This window comes from Neopelma chrysocephalum, unplaced genomic scaffold, assembly GCF_003984885.1.
Source record: "Neopelma chrysocephalum unplaced genomic scaffold, ASM398488v2 Primary Assembly neopelma1_224, whole genome shotgun sequence".
NCBI lineage: Eukaryota > Metazoa > Chordata > Aves > Passeriformes > Pipridae > Neopelma > Neopelma chrysocephalum.
The window spans coordinates 72718-100385 of record NW_020897886.1 but is presented as its reverse complement, the minus strand read 5'-3'; the positions used below and the strand labels follow the sequence as shown (position 1 = coordinate 100385).

At 54.0% G+C, this 27668-nt stretch overlaps 1 protein-coding gene across 1 annotated transcript in view; it reads left to right on the top strand.

The window, feature by feature from the left end:
* The window catches only part of STX1A (syntaxin 1A), a 65782-nt gene that overhangs the window by 10390 nt on the left and 27724 nt on the right, over window positions 1-27668 (top strand). The window contains exons 2-3 of the mRNA XM_027703288.1: window positions 3618-3695; window positions 4856-4955. Of these exons, the coding sequence (XP_027559089.1) occupies window positions 3618-3695; window positions 4856-4955 (178 nt within the window). The remainder of the gene's footprint in view (window positions 1-3617; window positions 3696-4855; window positions 4956-27668) is intronic.

Below are 27668 nucleotides of genomic sequence, written 5' to 3'. Positions count from 1 at the left end.
GGGATGAGCCCAGGACACACTTGGCTTTCTGGGCTGCCAGTGCCCATGGCTGGGTCATGTCCTATTTGTCATCCACCAGTATCCCCCTATCCATCTCCACAGGGTGCTCCCAGCCATCTTTCCTTTGACTCCTTCCTGTAGATGACCATCCTGTTGGGCACATGGTGAGGTGGCAGAGGCTGCTGGCACGATGTGTGTCCCCCCATCTGGGAGTGCTGGTGGGGATGTCCTTGTCCCTGACATGGAGAGGCTGAGCAGGATGGGGGGAAGAAAGATCCGCTGGCCTGAGGGCAGGTGTGTCCAGGGCAGTGTTTGTGTTGGCAGCTACATCTTCCATAACTCACAACATGTGTCCTGAGCATCTGTTGGCAATGTCTGAGGTCCTTGCAGGGGTGTAGGGGGAGGTCTGTGTTGTAACTGCCCATCCTGTGGGCCCTGGGCACCACTCGCCTTCATCAAAGGCAGTCCATGCTTAAAATCAAGCACAGCACAAACCACGTGGGGTTCCAAGTGATCTGTGAACTGGAATGTGAACATGGATGGTGGTTATATCCCCGTAGCAAGAATCCATCCGTGCAGACATCCTTCCTAGCTTTAGGAGATGATGCTCTGCGACCTCCTCGATGGTGAGCCCTGCCGCCCATGTGCTGTGGGTGCTGGGGGAATGCTTGGGATGCTCCAGGAGCAATGGAGCGTGTGCAGGCATTGCTCTGGGACCAGTTTTTGACCCCAGGTGGACCTGATCTTACATCCAGGCTCGCTGCTGGCTGAAGGAATGGCACAGCCGGCAGTAGGGCTGGAATGGGAGGTGACAGCTGTCACTGTGCTCAGATGGGTTTGAGAGGCTGCAGCAGCAATGACATGGGACAGGAGGAGGGACAGGGCTATTTGGTGACACCGGGGTGCAGGAGGGGTGTAAGAGAGCCCACAGCCAAATCCTGCCCCTGGCCCTGGGGAGGTGTGGGTGCTGTTCGATGTGGCTGTGCATCCAGCTCTGCCCAGAGCTGAGCTGTGCTCTGGCTCTCAGTGCCATGTTGTGACAGCTGGAGGTGGGAGAGATGGTGTGGACTTGGTGGAAGAGCAAACTGCTGCTGAATTTTGAATGCAAAAAGCTTCAGGGAAGGAGCTGGGTTCTGCCTGATGCAAAGGGCAGTGTCTGCTGCAGGGCCTGTATGACCCCAGCTTGAACCAGCACTGGTGTGGCCAGTGGGACCAGGGCAGGGACTGTCCCCCTGTACTGGGCACTGCTGGGGCACCTCAAATCCTGGGGTCCATTTTGGGCCCCTCACTCCAACAAAAACATTGAGGGGCTGGAGTGTGTCCCGAGAAGGGCAATGGAGCTGGATCAGGGTCTGGAGCACAAGTCTGAGGAGGAGCTGAGGGAGCTAGGGGGACTCAGCCTGGAGAAAAGGAGGCTCAGGGGGGACCTTATCTTCTCTCCAACTCCCTGACAGGAGGATGGAGCCAGGGGAGGATTGGGCTCTCCTCCCATAGAACAGGGGACAGGACAAAAGGAAATAACTTCAAGTTGCTCCAGGGGAGGTTTAGGTTGGATATTGGGAAAATTTCTTTACTGAAAGGGTTGTCCAGCCCTGGCACAGCTGCCCAGGGCAGTGGTGGAGTCCCCATCACTGAAGGGATTTAACAGATGTGTAGATGTGACACCTGGGGACATGGGTTAGTGGTGGACATCAAACTCTTAAGTGTGCCAACCTGTTCCCAGGCTGGTGGCCTTGGCCATGGCCCAGCCCCACTGGGGTACTGTACCCAAAATGGGCAAATTCTAAATTCTGGACTTCAGGGAACAGTCTTCTGTGCCCACAGAGTGGTGGATAAGGGCAGCAACGTGCCTGCTTTCCCTTGTCAGGGTGAGATTTTCACTGGAATAGTGGCAACTCTGATCATGTGGGCTCTGGGTAAGCATGAATGGGAGAAGCATGAATGAGTTATCCAGGCAAAGGGTGCCACGAGCAGTGGCAAGGCTGAGAGCTGAGGTCTCCTCTGGGTGAGCCCAAATCAGTCACCGTAGGGTGAAAAGGCAATTTTAGGAGGAAGGATAGATATTTCATCTGCCCTATTTCAAAGTAAGAGCCATCTCTCTGCAGACCGTAGTGGCTGCCTCTCTGCAAAGTGTGGAGGGACCACGGGGTGACGTGTAACTGTCTGCAAAAGTGGGACCATTATGAGATGGGCAGAGACAGTCCTGTCTGAAATCTCCATTCCACTGCCTACGTCTCTCTTGTGAGGATGGAGTAAGAAGGAACTTTTCCAGCCTGTTAATTTTCCATTTCCCTCCATCATGTAGCTGCTTTGGATAATAATCTTTTAAATGTCTCCTTATGCAGAGGACTGTAATTTTTCCTTCCCCTGTGAGCTGGCGTCCCCCGCCTCGCTGGGACAGGAGGTATTTTCAGCTCTGGTGACAGTGACACACATGCTTCTGCAGACAAGGACAACCCCTCATTTGCCTGCTGGGGCTTTACTAGTTCTGTTGTATTATCTGTTCGCTCCCACCTTTCTTGCACTCTGCAGCACTCCTTTTATTTTCCCATGGCAGCATCCCTCATGTTTCCCACCGCAGCATCTCCCATGCTTCCCCATGGCAGCATCCCTTGTGTTTCCCATCACAGCATTCCTCTTGTTTTCCCATGGCAGCATTCCTCGTGTTTTGCCATGGCAGCATCCCCTGTTTTTCCCATCATGGCATCCCTCATATTTTCCTGTCTCAGCATCTCTCGTCTCCCATTGTGGCTTCCCTTATGTTTCCCATTGCAGCTGCCCTTGTGCTTTCCCATGACAGCATCCCTCATGTTTCCCATCACAGCATCCCTCATATTTTCCCATTGTGGCATCCCTTGTGTTTTCCATGGCAGAATCCCTTGTGTTTTCCCATGGCAGCATCCTTCGTGTTTTTCATGGCAGAATCCCTCATGTTTCCCATCACAGCATCCCTCATGTTTTTCCCATTGTGGCATCCCTCATGGTTTTCCTATTGCAGCATCCCTCATGCTTTTCCCATGGCAGCATCCCCCGTTTCCCATGGCAGCTTCCCTCGTGCTTTCCTGTGGCAGCATTCCTTGTGTTTCCTATGGCAACATCCCTTGTGTTTTCCCATCACAGCATCCTTCATGTTTTCCCAGTCGCAGCATCCCTCGTGTTTCCCATCATGACATCCCTCCTGCTTTCCCATTGCAGCCTCCCTGGTGTTTCCCATGGTGGCATTCCTCGTGTTCCCCATCCCTGCTCTTTGCAGAGCCCTTGTGCTCACACACGGCTGAGGGAACCCATGAAGCTCCCGCTCCAGCTCCCTGTGGATGCAGTGGCGTCCTTATCCCTGTCCCATGCTCACTGTGGGGGCTTGTGCCATGGGGCACTGGCTGCCAGGGTTTTGGCTCTCCCTCACTTCTGGATTTGTTCATTCTGTGCTCTCTCAGTGTCCCTGGTGCTTGGTGTGGCAGTACCCGGGATGTCCCACACTCTGGCTGGTGTTTGTCCCAGGCCCTGAGAGTAAGTGAGCAAAGGAGAAGGGGAAGATGCCTCTGAGGAGCTCCTGAAATGGAGCTGTGAACTCTGCAGGAAGCACCTGTTGATACCTCTCTCTCTCCGTGTCGCTGCAGGCGAAGGACAGTGACGATGATGATGAAGTCACCGTCAGCGTGGACCGGGATCGCTTCATGGACGAGTTCTTTGAGCAGGTGAGACGTTTGGTCCTCCACTGCGGCTCTGATGCTGGTTCAGACCTTTCTGCTGGTGCCAGAGTGGGTTGTGGGGCCATGGTCCGGGCTCCCACCACTGTCAGGGAGCAGCAGTTGGGATGGGGATGAGAGTCCTACCCTGGCTGGTGCTGCTCAGCTGATGCTCGAGGTCCTTGGGGGTTATGCTCTGAGTGCTGAACATCAGGAACCAGGCTTCCCTGCAGACCTCAGGCTGTGGTGGGCTCACCTGACCCTATGGATGCTTTCCTGCTCCTCCAGAACTCACCAGGGCAGCATGCCCAGGTGATGGGGGCAGGAGAGCCTCACACCCAGCTCTTGGACCTCTCCCCAGAGCACCTCTGTGGAGCAGCAGTCTCTGCATGGGACTGGTTTAATTTTGTGCCTCCCATTCCCAAACAAGAGGTTGTGTTCTGGCATGTGGGTGGCTGTAAGATATGCATGCAGATTTTTAGCACACCCTTAGCTTGGCATGTGTGTGGGGGGTGTTAAAGTGGATCCATGCAGGCAATGGAGTGGGGACTGGGAGAAATCTGATGTGCAGGTGGAGGAAGATGAGCAAAGGGGTGGTGTGAGCCGAAGGAGAAGGCAGAGCTGGAGGGTGGGCAGCCTGGCAGGCAGAGAGCACAGGAGAGGTTTCCCCTCTTGGCGATGCCGGTGTCTCCCTGTAGTACAGAAGTGCAGGGAAGATACCAGCGCGGATTTGCTGGGAAACATTTCTTCCCTGGGCTGGGGGGTGAGGAACAAACTGGGCTTCTCAGCCCCTGGAGTGAAGAACAATGGGGGACTGAGCCAGCCCCACCTTGTGCAGCCTCAGCAGCGTTCTGGCAGAGGGGCAGAGTCTGGGAATCAGATCTGATGCTGATTTATATCAACGCCCCAAGTTTCTCAGTGCATCACAAAGGATACAGGACATACAGTCTGTATCACACCACTGTGACTGCAGAGCTGGCTGCTGGGATGGCAAAGGCCCGATTCCTCACTGGTCCTATAGTTTCCAGCTGGAAAATATTCATCCAGGACAATGTTTGCTGTGGTTCAGACATATCACGGTTGCTTTGGGATAGGGTTCAATAATCCCTCTACTTTCCAAAAGTCCAGGTCTGTCACAGACCACCTGTCTTGTTGCCTGCCTTCCACAGGTGGAAGAAATTCGAGGGTTCATCGACAAAATTTCGGAGAACGTGGAGGAGGTGAAGAGGAAGCACAGCGCCATCCTCGCCTCGCCCAACCCCGACGAGAGTGAGTGACCTCCGTGTGTCCTGCGGGCTGGGCACCAAGGGGTGGCTGGAGCCAGGCAGAATTCCTTGTGTCTGCAGGTGGCTGTGGCTGGATGGTCAAGGAGAGCTGGGACCTGCCTGGGGAGAAGGTGGAGGGGTGATTGGCAGCTTTGAGACCTTGTGAGGTGGTGAGGGTCCAACGAGGCTGCCAGAGGGGGATTTCTGAAGGAATGGGGCAGTGTGGAGGCTGGAAAGAGCAAGTGGCTGTTTTTGTGCTGCTTGGCTGTTGTCTTGCCACGGGCAGCCTGGGAGAGTCCGTGGATGGGCCAGAACCTGCTTGGCCCAGAAATGGTGCAGCCCATGGTGGGCACTTGGGACTCTGTGTCTCTGTTCTGAGGATGATTTGTTGCTGGTTGGCCGAAGAGTCTGTCTCTTCCAGACCTGTTTCTTCCCCAGTCTTGTGTTCCTGAGAAGAGGTTTGTTGCCAGGAACCAGAGTTAGGGATCACAGCACCCAAGAGGTGGCAACACTTGAGAGTCTGGGGGATCTGGCAGAGTTGGAGCTGTGGGTGCTGAGGTCCCCTGTCCCCCGGTGGGACCAGTGCTCTCCCAGGGGAGCCAGAGGAGCTGGCCCTGGGGGTGGTGGGGTCAGCAGAGACTTTCCATCTTCGTTGTCTGCAAATGCCTGGCTGGGGAGCGGGTGGGACCAAGGGGCTGAGTTGTGCAGGGAATGCAGGGCTGGGCACTGCGGAGCGGGGCTGGACTCTGGCTGGGCTCACCCGCTGAGGGACAGCACTGGGACAGCTCTGCTGCCCCAAACCCAGTCTTCAGTGTCACCACGAGCCCAGGTGGGCTCTCCTTTGCCTGCCTCCCTCATGGTGTTGTCACAGGGGTGGTGGGTGCTGCAGGGCCAACCATGCAGGATGACCCTAAGCTGTGGTAGCCCTTGTCCTTGGCAGAGGTGTTGCTTTTGCGGTCTGAGTGCTGCTCGTGCTCTCAGGCTGGCACAGGGGGGTGCTTGGGGGCTGGAAAGCTGAGACCAGGTTTCTCTCTTGCCGTCTACCCTTCTCCCATCAACTTCTCCTCGTTTGCTCAGTGCAATTCCATGTCTGCACGTGGAATTGTTCCTAGAGGCCCCAGGAGGGTGCCTACACACACATTGCCTTGCGTCCAGCCCATGTCAAATCAGTAGATATTGTAATTACTTGGAAGAACTGGCCCTTCCTAAGTTGTCTCAGGCTTCCCTCTCCTGGCAGCTGCTCCTCAGCTAAAATTTCCTTAGCCAAGCCTGGAAGCGAGGGATTTTCTCGAGGGAATTCACGTGTCCCAGACTGTTGCTCAATCATCCTCCAGGCTCTTGTGCTTGCACTGTAAGATGTTGCAGTGTTCCTGTTTGGGGGTTTTCAGGGAAGAGCTGTCACTGCTCCTGGCTGCTGCAGTGGCACGGGGTCTGCTCGGGGCTGCAAAGGGCACTCGTGGCCTAAAAGCATAATAATCTATTTAAAAGTCTGAGATCTGCAGTGAACAGGATGCAGTGATGTTGCTGTGGCTTCCAGAAACTTCCAGGATGTTGGGAGTGCTTCTGGTTTTGTTTTACAGTGTTACCTTGCCTTGGTATTGTAGAGAATTTGGTTTGTCATGCCAAGAACTGTTTGGGCAGCAAAAGAAGAGTCCACACATTCAGAAATCAGTGTTCTGTAATATTGTGGTGCAGCAGGACTGATCAGTGGTGGATAGACTGAGAATCACAGAGTGGTTTGAGTTGGAAGGGACCTTCGAAGATCATCCAATCCAACCCCCTGCCATGGGCAGGGACACCTACCGCTATCCCAGGTTGCTCCAAGCCCCATCCAACCTGGCTTTGGACGCTTCCAGGGGTGGGGCAGCCACAGCTTCTCTGGGCGACCTGTGCCAGGCCTCACCACCCTCACAAGGAAGAATTTCTTCCCAATATCCCATCTAACCCTGCCCTCTATCAGTGTGAAGCTGTTCCCCCTTGTCCTGTCTCTCCATCCCTTGTCCAAAGTCCCTCTCCAACTCTCTTGGAGCCCCTTTAGGCACTGGAAGGGGCTCTAAGGTCTCCCCAGCAGACTGCACAACCCCAACTCTCTCACCTTCTCTCCATGGCAGAGCTGTCCCAGGCCTTGGACAATTTTGGTGGCCTCCTCTGAACCTGCTCTGCCGGGTCCATGTCTGTCTGTGCTGGCAGCCTCACCCCCACCCTCCTGTGCTCCTCCTGAGTGTGCAGAGAACCTGCTCATTAATGCAGAAGCTTGTTGTAACCCAGGGCAGTGAATTTATTGAGATTAATTTGGAAATCCAGAAGCAAGGTTCCCATGAGGCATGGGAGGAGGAGGGAGCCTAAGAGCACTGAAGTGTAGGTGGTGAGAGGCTGGTTTTGGGGTGGGCTCACTGATGTTTGCTGTTTAACAATAGCAAGGAATGATGTCTGGGATGGCCATCAGGGCAAGACATTGCTCTCTGCAGGGATTTGGGATGCTGCTTGTGCCCTCTGCAACAGCACCTCAGTTATTTCTTAGTGATCTCTAAGCACTTTAGCATCATGTGGAACCTTCACTGCAAGATGATGGGAAGTGTTCCTCCAGGGAATCAGAAGGAAGTCACGGACTTCTCATTCTTGTCTGGAGGCACATGTGCTGTGCAGCTTGGTGCGGTGTGGGTGTAGTTTCTCTGTCAGAGATACAAACTCCTTAAACACCAGCAGCAAGTCCCTCCTGGAGCTAGAAAACCTTTGAGTGGGGCTTTAGAAGATTGGGACAGAGCTGGACTGGTAATTTGGGAAATGGATGGGCACTGTTTGGAGTTACTGTTGGAGCACTGAGTGAAGGGATGGATGGAGGGATGTGTAGTGGCTGCTGTGTGAATTGCTGCTGTTTCAGGATCACTAGTAGAGGAGAGGGACTCCACAGGTGCAATCCCACTGGAATCTACTTCTTAAATGTCTGTGCTTAGGCAGCTGCAAGCCCTTGGTGCTCTGCTGTTGCAGGAGAAGTTGAGGTCCGTGTGTCTGTGTGAGACCTGGATTTACCCACCTGCCTGGCGTGCGGCGGAGGCGCAGGGCTGGATCCGTATCTCACAGAAAGGTTCATCCCTCCCCTCCCTGCTGATCCCTCTTCTGGCTGCACAGACTGTTCTTGGATCTGCCTTGCCACTGCTGCTTGGGCTTATTTTGGAGCCCAGTGGGTGGGCAGCTGGCTGGCTCTGCCACCGAGCCAGTGAGGTGACAGCCCCTGCCTGGGCTCTGACAGACTCGCATCCGGCTGCGGGGGCACAGGTAGGGTCTCCCCGCTGAGCTGGGCAGTGTCACAGTGGGGCTGGGGAAGCTGAGGGGCTGTGTTTCTCCTTCAGTCGGGGCCATTGCTGCTGCTACTCCAGATTTGAGTCACAGCTCCTGGTAAATCCGTTCCTAAAATCCTTCCCGTTGAGCTGCAGCGCTTGTTTTTGCTCCTGGTGCTGGAAGCAGGCTGATCCTCCTCGGTCCGGGTCACATCCCAGAGGAGGTGGCTTTGGGTGGCGTTCCAGTCAGGGAGGAGTGGAATAATGTTTAGTTTTTTCCTGGAGTGGTCGGGAAGGATTCCTTTGCCATTCCTCCTCTCCGAGCATCACATCCCTCCAGTGGCCGCCCTCCGCCGCTCCCCGGTGCTGCATTATGTAACGGATGCTGTTTGCTCAATGAATCGCCTCTGGGAACGTAAATCTTCAAATCCCAAGTCGTGTCTGTCAGCCTGTCAGCTCAGCCCATCTCTGCAGACTTCGGGAGACCCAATAAATGTTTCAGACCTGGAAGTAGGTCCATTACGGCTGCACCAGGACAAAGTGGGAGGTTCAGTTCCATGAAACTTGACCTCCAGCTTCATAATTTTATCTGTGCAGGGTCGAGGTGGTGGTGTTGGACACCAGGGTGCAGAGCCAGGGTGACTTTGTTGGCTCTCTGGCTGCTGGAGGAGATTTGAGTTCCTTGGAGAGTGGCCTCTCTTATTCCTAGCAGACCATTTCCTGGCAGAGAGGCGTGCCAGGTGGGCAAGGAGACAAACTGTATCTGCTCACCTCTGTCTGATGTGTTGAGGCAGCACTGGCTGGTGCCAAAAAGGCAATTTGGAGCTGTCTGGGTGCCGAGGCACTGGTTGGACCCCTCCATGTTCTCCTGTAAGCACAGCCTCACCTCTCAGCAGTCCTTTTGGTGTGTGTCCCAGTGGGAAGCCCACTGTGCCCTGAGGAGCTGCTGCTCAGGTGCTGCTGGAGCTGGTTCCTGCTGGAGCTGCTCTCCTTGGACACGGCTTTCTTTGCCCTCTCAGCTCCGCTTCCCACCATGGAGTGGTTTTTCTGGGGGTACTTTCCCCCTGGTGCCTGGTCTCACCAGGGCAGGGAGGAGGTTTCCTTGAAGACCAGTCATAGTGTTGGAGGCTGCAGGCTCAGGACTGTGTGATGCTCCTTTGGGAGGAGCAGTGGAGAGGGCAGGCAAGGGTTTCAGCCTTACTTTGTTCTCCTGCCTTCTCTTTGCTTTCCCACCCTCTCTGCTGCCTGCCCCAGCTTCCCTGGGATGGGGAATCAGAGCTAGCCCAGACTTCAGCAGACACTGAAGAAGGAGGCAAGGGGAGCTGGAGCTGTGGTGAAGTAAATGAGGCCCCAGCAAAGCAAGGAACCTGGCAAAAGGTGTCTGGGCACGTCCTGGACACAGAAAGCAAAGCAACATGTCCTTCCATTTGCCTTGCTGCTCTCACCTCTTGTCTGCAGCTGTCCCTGCCCCAGTCACATCCAGCTCAGGTCTGGCCTGAAGCAGGGACAGATTCACAAAGTGGTGAATAGAATGTTTTGGGTTGGAAAGGACCTTCAAAGATCATCTTTTTCCAATCCCCCTGCCATGGGCAGGGACACTCTCCTCTACACCAAGTTGCTCCAAGCCCCGTCCAGCCTGGCCTTGAACACTTCCAGGGATGGGGCAGCCTCAGCTTCTCTGGGCAACCTGTGCCAGCCCCCCCGGTCTGACATTTCTTCCCCATGTCCAACCTGATCCCACCTTCGTTCAGTTTAACACTGTTGTCCTGTGCTGGGGACCCCAGAACTGAAGCAGCTCTAAGGGGGTTTCAGGAGACTGGAGCAGAGGGGGAGCATCCCTTCCCTCACTTGCCTCCCACACTGCTGGGGCTGCAGCCTAGGAGACACTTGGCTTTCTTTTTTCTTTTCCGTCCATCCATCCATCCATCCATCCATTCCCCAGTCTGTGCTGGCACAGGGGATTGCCTCAACCCAGTGCAGGACCTTGCCCTTGGCCTGGTTGGATGGCAAGGTGTGAAGTGGCTTTGATGGACATAAACTCATGTGTGGCACAGGGAGGCTGGATGGTTCTAGTTGCTTCCTGCAGCTCCTGGAGTGGGACTGGGGCTGGGAGACACACCAGTGCAGCTGGTGGATGTCATGGTCCCCACCAGCAGCCTCGTTGGGGTGGGAAGGGCACGGTGTGGCAGCAGAGCAGGTGCTCATGGGGACAGTGGGAGCAGGTGCCATCTGCCCCCCTGGCTCTCAGCATCCTGCCTCCCTGCATCCTGCTTCTCCCTCCTCCAGGCAGGTCCCTAAGGGAATGTGTTCTCAGCCTGTCTTTGCACTTGTGCTCAGTGCAAAGACTCACTTGTGCTGCACTTGTACCAGACCTGGTGTGTGATGTAGAGACTGGAGGAATGTTTGGTGCAGGGATTGGGTTCCTGTGCCCGCCAGGGGATCCAGGAGCTCCCACAGAGTGTCTCCAACACCTCACTTGGCCTGGACATCCTGAGCAATGCAGTGCTAACATTGCCCATGGCCACCGTGGCAGTGCCACGCTGTCCTCAGGCTGCCTTGGGTGGCTGCATCCTGTCCCCATGTCACACAGATGCTTTTTGTCACCCTTGCATGCACTGCTCCAGCTCTATCTTGGATGAGTTTTGTTTCTCCTGCCAGTAATCCTTGTTGAAGGGCTGCTCTAGGATGGTGGTCAGGACCCATCTTCTTATTTACAGCCTGAGTCTGTTTACGATCGATTTTCGTACCAACGTCATCCCAAGAACAAATATATTTAGCTTAAATAGCTGTTTGCCCTTCTGGCTTCATCCTGGTGGGTCCCTGCAGCAACTCAGGTGCTTTGCACAGGCTTTGCACAATCCCAGCCTTCCCAGTCCCCAGCACCTGCCCCAGCTCTGGTTTTGAAGGGCTGGGGTACCCCATGGCATAAGGTCTTCAAGATTTCTGGGGGGCCCTGGCTGCTGGTCAGCATTTCTTGAGCTTTTTAGACTTCCCCTGGAAGTTGGAATCTGCCTGTGTGGGATGGGATGGGGATTTCCTGTGTTCAGGTAGTGGGTGGTGGGCTCAGGCACCCACAGGCGATGGGTGTTTGAAGGACCTGGACAGAGTGAGGGCTGGTGGGTCGTGGTGGCCCCTCTGTGTGTCAGTAAGGGGCTCAGCTGTATTTGGGTTGTGGACACAGCTGTCCAGGGAGTGGACAGTCCAGCCCTCCCCAGGGTCTTTGGGAACAAGCTGACAAAATGCTGCCCTTCAGCTCTAAACCAGCCCAGCCCTCCCAGCACTGATCCTGTGGGTGACATGGGGTGCAGGCAGAGCAGGGGCAAGTGTGGCTACAGGGGTGCTCAGGTTGGGGGTGTGGGGATGCTCAGGCTGTGGTTGCTCATGCTGTGGATGCAGGGATACTCATGCCGTGGATGCAGGGATGCTCTCACAGGGGATGCAGGGATGTGCACACTGTGGGTGTAGGGATGCTCACACTGTGGATGCCAGGGTTGCTCATGCCATGGATGCAGGGATGCTCGTGCTGGTCCTCAGTTTCTCTGGCCATTGCCACCACTCAGCACAGGCCTGAGTGAAGCTCCCGCAGCCCTGTCATGCCCAGCACGATGACACCCACTGCCAGCCCTCGGGTGCTGCCTGCAGGAATAGGATGCATGGACTTGCTCTTCATCATCCCAGTGCTGCAGTGAGAGTGCCTGGGACATCTCTGTCCTCTCTTCCTGTTCCCCTGTGGCTTTTTCTTTTGTATTTCCTTGAACATACCATGTGTTATCCCAGGTGAGATTCCCTTTTCCCATGCAGTCCCTCCCCACACCCCTCCTCACACCCCACACTCCAGCTTCGTGATCACCAGCACCCATTGTCTGCTCCGTCACCCTGAGCAGCGCTGGGGGATCCACCACACGGAGTGCAGAGTAAATATCAATTAACTGGAGTCTGAATCATGGCAACATAAAAAAAAAGAATCCAAATCAGCTGCTCTGTAATTATTTTGGGCTTAATTTAGACCAAGTGGTTAGTGATACTCCTGGAAGATGTGTTATCACTGCTGCTGGAAAACTTTATCTCCTTTGGGCTGCTGCACCCCAGAGCCTGGTGTGTGACGGGCAGCAAAGAGGTGACTGTGGAACAGGAGCCCATCCTTGCTGCCAGAGGTGCTGCTGCTCCTGTTGTAGTGCAGGAGGGATCTGTGGCTCCTTGGCTTTGTGCCTTTTGCTGCCTTTGGCAGCAGCATCACCCAGGCTGTCACCACAGCCCCTGTTCTTGCTGTGTCCTGGGTGGTTTGGGGCAGAGCGGGAGGTGAGGAGCTCTGGGGGTGAGGGGACATGGGACCATCACTGCCTGGTGCCCGTGGCACCCTCCTGTCTCTCTTTGCTTTTTCCTCTTGTCTGCATGTGAATTTGGCTCTGCTTCCCTTGTGCTCTCCAGCCTTGGCTGGTCCTTGGGATCCAGGCAGGTGGATGAGCCGAGCCAAGCCAAGCTGTGCCATGCTGGTGGTCCCAGCTGCACAGCAAGGCTGCTGGCCTTCTCCTGCAGCCTGAGTTTTTTGGCCCAGGGAGGTTAGAAAGAGGGAGGAAGAAGGGAAAGGAGCCAAAACGTGAGAGGATACAGCAGCTGTGCCCCTCAGCACAGGCTGGCAGAGCTCAGCCCCAGTCCAGGGCACCCCCAGCCAGTGGTGGGTACAGTGGGCTGGGGGGTCCTCCTGTGGCACATGGTGGCTTGGGGATTTCCTTGCCTCTCCCTACTGGATTCAGAGCAGTTGGTGCCAGCTGGGCCCTATGTGCCAAGGGGAGAAGAGGAGCCAGAGACCCCTCTGCAGCAGCCAGGAGCTCTGCTCCTGTGCTGGCCCCTGCGGGGTGGGATGCTGGGTGGCACAGGGACACGTGCTGCAATGGCACCACACCTGGGTGTCACTTGCTTTTGGTTGAGTTTCTCTCATCTTCCAGCAGCCGGGATCCCTCTCCATCCCTTCCCCATCCCTTCTGTCCTCCTCATGGCCAGAAAATGACTGGGATTCCTAAAGCTCTTGGCTCTGGGGCTTGGTGTTGACAGGGTGGTGGGCGAGTGGGACATGGAGACCGGAGGGTGAAAGAGCAGAGGTGTGGTGCTGCTCTGGGAAGGGCTGGGAGAAGGAAACGGCGGGATCAGGGGTGGCAGCCTGGCGTCTGCACGGTGAGGAGGCCAACCCTGCCCTGCCTGCCTGCGTCACCACGGCTGTCACTGCACTGAGACCCCTCGGAGCCATGTCCCTGCTGGATGGGCTGTGCCACCCAGCACTGTGGCCTCCCAGGGTGCTGCCCTGTGCAGGCAGAGAGGGGCAGAGACCCTGGGAGGAGGAGGATGCTGTTCAGCAGGCCCCATCCAGACCCAGCACTGTTCCTTTTGCAGGTGGAGCTCAGCCTTCTCCTACTGAATCTCCATTGTCTCGGTGCTGACGCTGGGGATAATCCCTTATCTGCAGAAATGGGTTTAGGAGGGCTGAGATGAACAAGCCCTAAATCCTGTTACTGTTTCCCGGGATTACTCTGATGCGGGGAAGGCTCTGGTGCTTTCTAGGCATGCTGAGTGCAGGAGCAGCAGGATCTGGCCAGCAGAGCTGGGCAGGGACAGGAGGAAGGTGGCCAGAAGTCCTGGGATCTCCTGGGTCCCCAGCATTGCCCGTGGGGATCCCACTGTGGGCACGCCAGGGACTCCTGCTGTGGGGGTGTTCCAAGAACTGACTCTACAAAGCTACAATTAAATTACTGAGTTGAAAAAGTCAGGAATGGTGAGTGGGAAACTATTTGGAACAGCTTGAGGAGGAATTACAGGTAAAAACCCATTGGGTTTCGGGCAGCTGGGAAGGCAGTGGCTGTAGAGAGGGTGACTTCATGTTAGACAGGCCTGGAGCTTGCCAGAAGTGCTTCCTCTTATCTGTTGAATCGTGTTGTGTCTGGGCTTCATCAGTCAGAAACGGGGAGTCCCTGGATCTTGTGGAGTGAAAGCTGCACGTGCTGTGGTCAGTTTGGCTGCCCATGGTTTGCCTACATCAACTGATAAGACATTAAGGAGAAAGTGGAAGAGGGACTAAGGGCCTAACAGCTAGGATACCTAGTGGGAGACTGGATGACCTGCTGGAAGAGCAGGTTGGACAGTGATGGGATCAGCTCCGAGACACTCCTGCAGGGAGTGAAGCCCTGACAACCCTGGGGAGCACCAGCCAGGGGAGCCCAGCTGGGTAGTGGGTCTGACATCAGGATGGGAAGGGGTGCCTGTCCCACCCCTGACCAGTTAGTGCAGAGTAGAACTCCTCAGAAAACCAGGTCAGGGAACCAGTGTCTGAGCAGGTCAGGCTGGGAATTGGCAGGAACTGGTGAAATGAGCTGTTCTGCCTCAACCTCAGGCAAACCTGGCCCTGGGCACATCTGCCTGGCGGGGGAATGCCCTGCCCACTGCCCACTGCCCTCAAATCCTGGGTTCAGTTTTGGGCCCCTCATGACAAGAAAGACATTGAGGTTCTGGAGCATGTCCAGAGGTGGAAATGGAGCTGGGGAAAGGTCTGGAGCACAAGTCTGATGAAGGAGCTGGGGGGACTCAGCCTGGAGAAAAGGAGGCTCAGGGGGGACCTTCTCTCTCTCCACAGCTCCCTGATAGGAGGCTGTAGCAAGGTGGTGGAAAGTTTCTTCATGGAAAGGGTGATCAGGTATAGAAACAGGCTGCCCAGGGTGGTGAAATCCCCATCCCTGGAGGTATTTTATGGGTGTGTAGATGTGGCACTTGGAGACATGGATTTAGTGGTGACCTTGGCAGCGCTGGGTTAACAGTTGGACTCAATGCTCTGGGAGGGCTTTTCCAACCTAAATGATTCCATGATTCTATGATAATCCTGTTCCTTTTTAAAGGCAGTTCACACAGTGCTGCTGTAGATTTGGTGGAATCACTGCAGTAATCAAGTGTTTGACTGTCATTCCAAATCATTTCAGCACTTGTTTTAGGAGAAAACATCCACACAGAAAATATCTCCCATTTCCCCTTGAACTCTCCCCAAAATCCCTGCGTTTTATATCCCTGCCACTCCGCCTGCCTTGCACATGAGGCTCCTACCTGCTCTCCCCTCAGGCCATGCCAGCCCCCACCCTCCAGCCCCTTCTCTCCGGGGTCTCTGCCCGCTGCCCTCCTCCTGCACCCGCGGTGGGTCCGGGGGTGCCGCCGGCTGCGCGTGGGTGCGGCAGCAGCTGCACGGGGGGTGGGAAATAACGATTCCCTGCATCCCAGGAAGATGAGTAATCACCGCGGGGGCACTGCTGCCCATTTGTTGTTACTGGGAGTCCTGCAGAGAGCTGGGTGGAAGGGCTCTGCCTCCTGGAAGTGCCTGGGAGCTGCCCGATTCAGAGCGGTGGCTGCTCTGGCAGCTGCCAGCCCCAGGCTGTGCAGGCAGAGCCTTGCTGCCTGCCCAGAGCTGCCTGCCTGCCGTCCAAGGGCTTGGAATCCCACTGACAGAGCTGGCCCACCGGTGTTCACCAGCCCGGCCGCTCATACACAGGCACACAGGTGTCTGTGGGACATTACTGGGTATCACTGGGACCTCCCATTTCCTGAGCTGGGCAGTGTTTGGGGCCAGGAGCTGTCCAAAAGCTCAATCAGGACTTGGGGTTTATTTTTGTTTCCCCTTGTCAGGCTCCTTTGTCATATCCAGGGTTGTCCCCCTTCCTTCTGCCCAGCTTGAGCTGTTGGCACAGGGGATTTGGGAGTGGGAGGAAGACTTACAGGCCTGGCGTGGAGGAGTTGGCTTCATGCATGTTCCACGACCCGGACTAGTGTGTGCCCTGCCTTCTTCCCCACCATGGAAGTGGACTCTCTCACCCTCATGGTCCAAGATTTCTTCCCCAAGTCCAACCTGACTCCACAGTTTAACCCCATTGCCCTGTGCTGGGACCCCAGAGCTGGAGGCAGCTCCGGGGGGGTCACAGGAGAGCAGAGCAGAGGGGGAGCATCCCCTCCCTTGCCTGCTGCCCACACTGTTGGGGATGAGCCCAGGACACAGTTGACCTTCTGGGCTGCCAGTTCCCATGGCTGAGTCATGTCCTATTTGTCACCTCAGTCCTTCTCCACAGGGTGCTCTCCATCCCTCCATCCATCCCTCCATCCCTTCATCCATCCCTCCCTCCCTCCTGTGTCCTGCTCTGTCCTGTCACACCTGTTGCAAATGGTTTTATTGGTCAGAGTTGAAAAAATTCTAGAAAATCAGGAAAGGGTTGAGTCAGCATCTGAGGTGTTTCTTCTTGTTTTCCGTAGCTTGAATAAATAAGTTTCAATGTCAGACTCTGAACTCTGTTTCCAAGAAAAAACATCAGCCTTTGGGAACTGAAGGACTACACAGGGCTCACTGATGTCCCGAATGTCTTTTGGCAAATGGAACTTCAGCTGGAAAGTCCTTCTCCACAGGGCTGCTCTCCATCCATCCCTCCATCCCTTTCCATCCATCCCCCCAGTCTTTGCTGGTACTGGGGATTATCCTGACCCAGGTCCATGACCTTGCCTGGGGTCTGGTTGAACCTCATGAGGTTCCCATAGACCCACTGCTCCAGCCTGTCCCTCTGGATGCCCTCCCTTCCTTCCATCCCATCAATGGCACCACTCAGCTGGGTGCCATCCACAAACTTGCTGGGGGTTCACTCAATCCACTGCTTGTGTCCTGATGAAAGTATGAAATAGTTCTAGTCCCAGCATGGACCCTTGAGAGACATCACTTGTGACTGGTTTCCTCTTGCACGTTGAGCCACTGACTGCAACGATTTGGACGTGGCCATCCAGCCAATTCCCTCTCCATCCATCCATCCATCTATCCATCAACCCCCTCTCTTTGCAATTCCAGTTTCGCCAAGTCCCCCCAGCTTTCCCTCTGGCCACGAGCTCCTCTTCAGTGCCAGCTCACTGCAGCTGTGATTCAGCAGCCGTGCTGGAAGCTGTCTTGCATCCGCCAGTGTCTGTCTCGTCTCTGTACTAGTTTGAACCTCCAAGGTCATGGCCAAGCTTCCAGCAGGCAGAGAGGGGCACAGGAGAGGAGCCATTCCCACTGGGAGTAGGGTCCCTTCCAGTTGTCCGTGTGAAGATTTAGCCTCTCAGATACAGCCCTAGCACAAACCCTCTGACTGCATGGCTGGGCTGTGGGTCCTGCATCCCCTGTGCCCTCTGGGCTCTGCAGGGGCTGTGCACATGTCAGGGCTGCTGCATTGCTCCCCCTTAATCCCAAATCCTTCCTGAACACCCCAGCCCCAGCAGTGTGTCTGATCCAACTGTACAGGGGCCCCCCTCTCTGGGTACTGGCCAGAGGGAAGGGACCCACCACTGTCACTGGGCAGCCCCTCCACCTCAGGTGACGATTCTGTGAGTGCCAGCCCTGGGTTTTGTTCCTCCAGCTAGAGCAGAACTGGGGAAGGGGCCCTGAGCAGTTTCCAAATGAATTCAGCAGGCAGGTACAAATCACAGATATGGGGAGCAACGGGAAGTGAAACATCATGAAAAAGTTCTGCTGTTTCCAGCTGCTTATGAGCTGGAGGTCATTCCGAAGGAGCAAAAACTCCCCTTGATCTGTCGCTTGGCTCCTACCCCTGCAATTTGCTGTTAAATTATCAGGGCTGGGACCCTCTACCCATCATCTGTGGATGCTCACTGGGTGCATGTTCCAGATGCTCTGCAGCTCAGGGTGGGATGGAGCCCTGAGCCCACACCCCAGGGGTGCCCACACCCCAGACACCCCCTCGTTCAGCTGGGGCACCCAGCCCACCGGGGCTGCCCTGGCAGGGGTGTCCTGGTCTGGGGATGGGTTCATGTGATGTGGCACTGCTGGACGATTTTTCTCACACCTGAGACCTTCTGCCTAACGTGGCTGGCTCATGGATGCGATTCCTGCATCAGTGGAGTGCTGGGCTCTCCTTGCAGGGACTTGTCATGTCGTTAGCACGCTCCAGTTCCTCTCCAGTTGATGATGGTGTGCTGTGTTTGGACCAGTCTCCTCTGGAGACGGTGACATGAGGACACGTGGGCTGAGGAGGTGTTACCATAAAATCCTGGCTTGTGACTGAGGGATGAGAGATGGGTTTTGGGTGGATATTCCAGACTCGGCAGCCGGAATATGGAATGTTTGCAGATGTTGGCTGATAGGGATGAGGAAATTAATCTGTCAGCCCAGTAGCAACACCTGCACTGTGTTAGTGACAGTGATGGGCTGTGGCTCAGGGGGGACCTTCTCGCTCTCTACAACTCCCTGACAGGAGGTTGGAACCAGGGCAGGGTTGGGCTCTGCTCCCAGGGAACAAGGGATAAGACAAGAGGAAATGACCTCAAGTAGCACCAGGGGAGGTTTAGAATATTGGGGAAAATTTTGTCATGGAAAGGGTGGTCAAGGATGGTCAAGCCCAAGCCTGCCCAGGGCAATGGTGGAGTCCCCATCCCTGAAGGGGTTTAGCAGACATGTGGATGTGGCACTTGGGGACATGGGTTAGTGGTGGCCTTGGCAGTGCTGAGGGAAAGGTTGGACTCAGTGGTCTCAGAGGGCTTTTCCAACCTACATAATTCTGTGATTCTGTGGTTGGAGAAATGTGGTGAATTATTGCTGTTTCAGGCAGGATTCTTGCAGAGGCTCCAGCCAGGCAGCACTAGGTCCAAAGGCTCTTGGAGAAGAACACAGCTTGCTCATGGCCCTGTCACTTCCCTCATGGTGCCATGTCTCCTCCTGTGTTCCTGGAGCCCTGCCTGCCAATCCTGCCTTGATTGCTGGTGTCCGCTGGAGAGAGATGTTTTTTGAGGGCAGGCAACATAAATCTTGAGCTTGTTTTTAATGCCAGCAGAGCCTGCTTAATAGGTTTAAGCATCTTATCTCTCAGTACTGTTAATGAGTTTCCAGGCCCCACAGAGGTGGAGCAGAACTGTATTTTCCTAATCAAGTTATCAGTTTATTAGCAAAAATGCAAATAAAAGAGTTGCTTTGGATGCAAGTAAAAAAAAAAGTGCTGTCTGGAGAAGCACTGAACATCATGGGACGGATAACAGAGGATCAGGCAAGGCCTGAGAATTGTCAGGGAAAGAAGATAAAATGCAGCTGGGATGTGGCCTCTGATGTCTGCCCTGGGGCTCTCCCATGGAAAATTTTTCTTCCTAATCACACGAAGCTGTAGATGTTGGAAGCATTTATTGAGTCACTTCATGAATGTGCCCTGCTAGTAGAAGAGCTCACGAAGAGTTAATGGATGATTAATTAGGTTTGAGGTAAATAATTAATCAAGTGGTGTAGAATCCAACAGGTCAGGACTTGGCTTCTGATCTGTAAATACTGATGTGTGTACAGCTGAAGACCATCTTGTGCAGATATTCTTTATTACCAGCCTCCAGCGAACCACTTCCCTGCACACTTTTAATAAGAAGGGTGATCCATCATTGTTCTGATAACTGGCTGGTGTTGTCAGGGCTCGAAGTGGTGCTGAGGTAGTAGCACTTCAGAAATTGGGAAGAAATTCTTCCCTGTGAGGGTGGTGAGGCCCTGGCACAGCTTGCTGAGAGAAGCTGTGGCTGCCCCATCCCTGGAAGTGTCCAAGCCCAGGTTGGACAGGGCTAGGAGCAACCTGGGATAGTGGAAGGTGTTCCTGCCCATGGTAGGGGGTGGGATGAGATCATCTCTTAAGGTCCCTTCCAACCCAAACCACTCTGTGAGTCCACGATTTTATTTATCTGTGAAATGCTCTTGATGTTTTAGTCTTTTTTGATGGAAATTATCTCCAAAGCAGATGTTGAGTGTGTGTGCATGTGTGCCGTTTCCTACAACCCAGAGGCTTTTTTGTTGGTGTTCCCATAGCTGTGACCTCCATGGCCCCAGTCTGAGCCTGCTGGAAGCTCTTCCCTCCCAGGTCTCATCAAAAGTGGTGGGTTTCATAGAATCACAGGATGGTTTAGGTTGGAAGGGACCCTAAAGCTCATGGGACACCTGCCACTAGACCATGGTGATCCAAACCCCATCCAGCCTGGTACAAGTGTTGAAACTTCTTTATCTGTCCGTCAAACCACAGCCATGAAGGGAACGGCTTCTGGGGAAAGTTTTGGTGGAAAATAATCAAAGCCTGTGTCTCTTCCAGTCTTCCTCTAGTGCCAGGATGTGAAACCGTCCCTCATTCCATGCCTGTGGTCCATGCTTTGAATACTGCTTAGCTTTTTACTGCATTAATATTTCAATACCTGCAAAAACAGCTGGGCTTTTACAACCAGACGGGTTGTGCCGAAGGGTTTCAAATTCACTGTTTTGATCATCGGGTCTGAATTTCCAGTGCAGACAATTATTGGTCTTTAATATCTTAAATTAAGTGCTGCCTTAAAAGGTGTAATCATACAAAGGCTCAGGAGAAAGAAGACCTCAACCTCAGGTTAAGAGCCACTGGGTTCAAGAAGGAGCTGACCCTGAGGAGTCTCTGGAGCCCTGAGAGCAGTTTGAGCAGCTCAGGGTGCATTAGCATTTATCAAGAGCAAAGAAGCAGAGTTGGGAAGACAGTGCACTTTGTTTCTGTCATTACTGCAATTAATCAATGAACAGAAAAACACAAGTTTCTCCTAAAAAGTTTCTGGGTCAAAAGCAGAGCAGGGGTAGACTGGCTGGAAGGGTTTTCCTACACTCCCTTTGCCTTTGGCTTGTTGGAACGAGCTGTGATGCTGCCTGCTCTTCCCAGCTGCAGGGAGCTGCTCTTCCCAGACTGCCAGGACTTCTCTTTGAAGCTTTTCATTGAAGAAACAAGGCTGAAGTTCCGAAGTTCTCTCAGTCAGCCAAAGCCACCGGTGAGAAACTGTGGCTGGTGTGACCTCCGCCAGCCCTTTCCTTTCTTATCCTTTTTAGTATAGTGAGAAGGTTTTGAGGAGAGGTGGCAATGTCGAGACTTGAAAGGCTCTTCTTTCTGTGGGAGGAACAGCGGAGCCAGTCATGTGCTAAATCTGCTCTCTGAAGGCAGCAAAGCCCCGTCCTTGTGTGGTGGGGAACGTCCTCCCCGTTGTACCTCCGCTTGGAAGGAGCACCAAGTCTCTGCATTGCTTCTTGTCACCCCACCTACTGTTTTTTTTTATGAAAAGCAATTGAAACCTCGTGCTGACACCTTGTTTTTTGGGGCAAAGTCCCTCCTGAACGCTAGCTCACCTGTAAAAGCCTCTGCCTGTGCTGATGGTAGAAGGTGACTCTGCGGAGCGTTGGGCAGTGATATGGAGTAACATTTTTTTCTGTTGAGGGCTTAAAGGTTTTGGACCATGATGATGAAACATGTCCATGCCTTTGCCACCCTCCCCTTCCTGAGCAGGTTGGGTGTGTGAGAGAGGAGGTGGGATTTTTCTGTACAGGTGTGGGATTTTAGGAAGATGCAGCTGAGTGACTCATGTGTGTTCAACCCAAGTCGGAAAGTAGGACACGTTTATGCAAGGCATGTTAAACATCTCTTAAAAATGCCTCAGCTATAAGAAGTGCCTTATTCTTGGCATCCATCTGGGTTCTTGCAGAGACGGTGCTTAGAGTGAGTAACGGCACCATGTGTGGATTATATATCTCACCATGACCAAAGGGAATCTGGAGCTCCCAATCTGGAAGATAATTCTGTGCCTTGAGAGTACTGCGAGGGCTTTTAATAGCTACTGGTGCTACAGGAAAGCAGCCTGGTGGGAAAGCGAGTTGGAAAATGTAAGCAGAACATCACCCACCTTATTTTCCTCTGAGTTTTATGAAGATCCTGCTTAGCAGTTCCACTTCTGCAGTGGTGGAGCCACGTCAAATGGAGCTGCTCTCAAGATTTAGCTCAGGAAGGATGCGTAATTTTTGCTCTTAATTGGAAAGATAATGAAGTGACATCTGAACCCTCAATCTTGTTCTTTTTTGTTTGTCCTGTTGTTCGGTTTTACGTGAAACAAGGCTGATAAAAGGAGTTGTCAGTGTTTGCCATCATAGCTCCATTTCCAGGGTGGACCCATGGCTGTGCCAACCCTGAGCAGGGTCCTGCTCACAGCACCTGGACCCTGGGGAGCTGCTGCTCTCTCACTAGAGAAGCTCTGAGCTGCTTTTTCCAGCAGCCTGAAGTGAGGAAACCAGTCATTAACTTTGATGGTGAAGGGCTTCTGTTGGGACTCACCTCTGAACCCACCACTGGTGGGAAGGTGGTGACTGAAATGAATGGAGCAGCAGGGAATGACTTCCCATCAGCTCACTGGCTTTGAGCAGCAGGAGGAATGGGAAAAAAAAATCCATATTTTTATGATTGAAGTAATTTGTTATGTGAAAAATCCAAATTCTTGGGATGGAAACAGGCTTTTATGGGCCCATGGTGGAGTTTTCTTGCAGACAGCTGCTCCAGTGCCCCAGCTGTGGGGAGTGCTGCTGCTGCCTTGCTCCATCTCTAGCAGGAGGACCATAATCCTATGATCCTGGGGTTGGTATTCCTATTTCCAAATTTGAGACCAATTTGAATTACCTGGAGGCATCAAGTTCTCAACTGTTCAAGTTGGTCTAAAACATGACCTGAAGTTTTGAGCAGCAATTCTGGCTTGATGGGACCTGGGGCATAGAACATTCTCCTTCCTTATGTGTGCCTGGAGTTCCTAATTAACAGAGCCCCTCAGCTCTGGAGACAGGCTGAGAGAGCTGGGGTTGTTTAGCCTGGAGAAGCAAAGGCTCCGGGGAGACCTTAGAGCCCCTTCCAGTGCCTAAAGGGGGCTTATAAAATAGAGGAGAATGATTTTTTACATGCAGATAGTGATAGGATGAGGGGGAATAATTTTAATCTAAAAGAGGAGAGATTTAGATTAGATACTAGAAAGAAATTCCTCCTTGTGAGGGCAGTGAGGCCCTGGCACAGGTTGGGCAAAGAAGTTGTGGCTGCCCCATCCCTGGAAGTGTTCCAGCCCAGGTTGGACGGGGCTTGGAGCAACCTGGGCTAGTGGAAGGTGTCCCTGCCCATGGTGGGGGGTTTGGAATGAGATGAGATTTAAAGTCCCTTCCCACCCAAATCATTCCATGATCCTATGATTCTCTGACATGCTGTGCAGGCTCCTGGTGCTCTGCTGAGCTGCTCCTGCTCTGACAACGGATTCACTCTGTGCCCGTCCACACTGAGATGTGCAGGTGCTGCTGCTGCTGGGGACAGTGGAAGGGCTTGGCAGGGCTGGTTTCCCTGTGTGGGGTGGTTCCATATGGTCCTCCAGGACAGCCCTGTGGAGTTTCCCAAACCCCCAGCCTGGGGCAGGCTGGAAGTGAATCTGCCCTCCCCTCGAGCAGCCTGTGTGGCCAGGAACAGGGCAGGTGGGCCCCAGGACACAGCAGTGATGCTCATCTGTGCCCCCATGAGCATCCTCTGGGGGCTTCTCCTCCTGCATCCCTCTCGCCTCCCCCTTCCTCTGCTGCCTGTGTCGGAGCTCTGCCCTCGGCAGAGACCAAAATAGCTCCCGCAGAGCTATTGAAATGTCAGGAGGGAGTGGGCAGAGCCGGGCCACGGTGTTGACAAAACGCTGCTGTGTGCACGGTTGGGGCCAATGCCCTGTGTTGTCGTGGCCTCTCGTTAAGTGTCATCAGAGCAAGCCCCGGGGAAGTGCTGGATAAAAATTGCTGCAGAGCTGTCCCCCCTTGCTGGCAGAGGCACTGCCAGCTGTGTCCTCCCCTCTCGCTTGGGTCTGTCTGTGGAAAGCACTGGTGGTGGGGCAGGGTCCTGACCTCCATCTCTCCGTGCTGTCAGGATGCCTGGGGGCTTCATGCCACACTGCATCTTCAGTGTGAGGGCAGAAGTTCCCACCTTGCCTTGGCAGGAGGGAGATGCTGAAACAGCTAGGAAGAGCTTTGGAATGAGCTATTAAATCCTTGCAGGTTCCTAATGTGTAGTAATTAGTAGTAAGAGAAAATCCCAATGGGATGCTGGGTGTGCCAGAGGGGAACAGCTCCATTGCCGGTGTGTGCATGTGGAATCGTGCTGAAATGTAATGCCAACCTGAACTGTTACTGCTTGGGGTGTTGTCTTCAGTGTGAAAGGCTGGGATATTTTCTCAAAAACATTACAGAGATTCACCCCTTATTCCTGGTTATTCCTTACTCCTGCGGTGTGCAGGCTGTCTGGGGAAGGATGTGAAGAGCATCATGTGTTGCAGGACATGGACAGAAGGGACATGCAGAGAGAGAAAAGTCAGCTGGTTTCAATAACCACAGACTGCAAGAAGCCAGCAAGCCAAGTATTAGTGATCACCAACTTCCTGAAAATTGGATTAACAAGATCTTCTTCTGAGATTAGGTGGCGTTCAGGCTGCTGTGTGTGTGGGCAGCTCTCCCATGGGCCAGCACTCAGGTGCAGTGATAAGGCTGCATCTCTAGACCTCCCTTGGGTGAAATCCTGCTTTCCAGCCTCTGTTGCACGTGATTTTCTCCTGGTACCTCCTGGTCTGGGCGATGTGGAAGCGCTGTGGGAACTCAGGGTCGGTGTTGTGCTCAGAGGTGGGATCACAGCCCCTGTCTCTCTACACTGCCCATCCTCACCACAGAGCTGTGCTGAGCTCAGGGAGACTCAGTCTGCCTGATTTACTCTTTCCCAAGAAAAAAATGCCTTTCATCCCCACACGTATCATCTGGCCATCGGCTGCAGCCTTCCTTGGAACCTCCTCCCAGCATACGAGCGGATACAAGGTCCTGGAGTTGTATTTGACTGTTAGATTATTGTTCTCCTTGGGAGCCAGCTGAGATTTGTCCTTTTCCAGTATGTCTGCAATTGATTTTAGCCTGGATTTGTCATTAATCAAGTGTGCCTTTTGCTCAGATAGGTGAAGGCAGCACAGCTCTCCCGAGCCGGTGGGTTGGGTTTTCCTCCAGTCTGCAAGCTCTTAATGAATACACTGAATGGAACTCACCCTGGGATTGACCCCTACATGGGACTCATCCATCATTTTCCTCCAATACCAAACCATATCTTTAATCATCTGGTCCCTGTGTCCAGCTCAGTGGCGTGGGTGTGACATACCCATACATCCCTGGCTACTGTATCCTGCTGGAAAACCAGACGCACTCTCCTTTCCTCTTTTCCTTCCTTACACATCGTGCTTTGATTAAACCTATCAAATTTGATTTCACCTATTGATTTCACCTGTTTGATTTCACCTCTCCTGGGCCTGATCTTGCTCTGAGCTGTGTTGGATCCACCCTACTGGTGTGGGCTCAGGCAGCAATGCCTTTTTCACATCTGCAACAGCTGGAGGGTGCTGCTGTCTTTCCTGAGCATCACCTGGGTGTGTTTAAGCTGAGCATCACCTGGTTGTTTTAGAGCTGTCTGTCACTGAGAGTTACAGCTGGGCTCTGCAGTGTTGGAGGAGAACATTGCTGGCCCTGCAAGACTGTCTGCACCTCCTGATGGGAGTGTGGGCATTGGAGTGTCTTGTGTGTGGAGCAGCCCCATGGCTGCATGGGAGTGTTTTGGACATGGATTGAGGGATTGCAAATATGGAGAAGGATAACTTGTAAAAAGGCAGTTGATGGGGAGAAGTCTCTTAGGGGTTGGTGAGGAGGGCCAGGACGCACCATGACTGTGATGTACAGAATGCCCTGGGCATGGCCACAGATGGTTGGGAGATACCCCAATGCAAGATTTCCCCAAGGATTCCCCCCAAAGAAACCTGCTCTTTAAGAGGTAAAAATAGCACCCTGCAGAGTGAGGGAAATCCCTTCTGGGCAAACAGGGGAGGAGGAGGAGGGGCTGCTGTGTCTATGTTGGGGTTGCTGAGGTCCTGGGGATAGAATAATGGAATCATTAGGGTTGGAAAAGACCTCCAAGATCACTGAGTCAAACTGTCACCCCAGCACTGCCGAGGCCACCACTAACCCATGTCCCCAAGTGCCACATCTACTCGTCTTTTAAATCTCTGCAGGGATGGGGACTCCACCACTGCCCTGGGCAGCTCATTCCAGTGCCTGATCACTCTTTCCATAAAGAAATTTTCCCCAATATCCAATCTAAACCTCTGGCACAACATGAGGCAGTTTCCTTTTGTCCTGTCCCTTGTTCCCTGGGAGCAGAGCCCGACCCCCCCTCCCCAGGTTCCCCCTCCTGTCAGGGAGTTGGAGAGAGCGAGAAGGTCCCCCCTGAGCCTCCTTTTCTTCAGGCTGAGCCCCCCCAGCTCCTTCAGCTGCTTCTCATCAGACTTGTGCTCCAGACCCTTCCCCAGCTCCATTCCCTTCTCTGGACACGCTCCAGCCCCTGAATGTCTTTCTTGTCACGAGGGGCTCAAAACTTCCCCCAAGACTGGAGGGAATGGGGAAGGCAAATCCTGGCAAAGGAAGGAATCTGGAGAGTAAAGTGGCAGGGGAGGGTGATTGGACAAAGATTGGACTTGATGATCTTGGAGGTCTTTTCCAACCTAAATGATTCTGTGATTCTGTGAATTCCATTGTACAGAGAGGGAGCAGGCTGGGGAAGCCGTAATTAAGGGAGACAGACAGCAAGGGGAATCCAACACAGTGGGGGGAGGAGGGCTTGGGAGGAGCCTACAGGGCTGGGGGGCCAGGAAGGAGTGGGAAGAAGCTGCAGGGATGAGGAGTGGGAGGGAGTGGGAAGAAGCTACAGGAGTAGGTGGGCAGGAGGGAGCGGGGGAGTTGGTGCTGAGGGGGAGGTGTGGGGGACAACAGGACACAGTACACAAAAATATTTCCTCTGCAACAGCTGAGGAAGGCAAGTGAGTTCTTGGCAGTTGGTCTGTGCAATGCCAGACCTGCATCCATCCTATTTCCACCCCTTCCTGTACAGCCTGAGCACATCCTTACATCATTTTGCAGGACTTTCCAGTGTCTCTGTTATTTTCTGTTCATTTCAGCAGTGTGGTTCCATCTTTCTTGTTAAAGACACTGGTTTTCCTCTGTCCGTCCCTCCCACCATTCCCAGTTTGTCCGGTTTTTTTTGTTTTTTTTTGGAGCAGTCAGAGGTCACCTGCCCTGCTCCGAGCAGGGACAATGCGGGAAGGCTGGGGCAGTGAAGTGGAGAGAAAGGGAGGCTCGGCAGTCCCCTTGCTTTTTGGGATTCCCTGTTCCCTCCTCCATTGGAGAGGAGATTTCCCCTCCGATGGATTCCTGAGCGCAGTGGGAAGGCTGGTGACACGGCAGTGACGCCGGCGGCTGACGCTGTGCCGGGGAGGAGTGGGAGGCTGGAGCGAGCGTGCCGGGGAGCACGTCGGCACTGCCATGGCCATGGCTCCTGATGCTCATGGCTCCCATGGCACTGCCTGCCACGGCACACGGCTCCCACAGCTCCCATGGCACTGCCTGTCACAGCACACGGCTCCCACAGCTCCCACAGCTACCATGGCACTGCCTGCCACGGCATACAGCTCCTGCAGCTCCCACAGCTCCCACGGCACACGGCTCCCACAGCTCCCACGGCACTGCCTGCCACAGCACACGGCTCCCACAGCTCCCACAGCTCCCA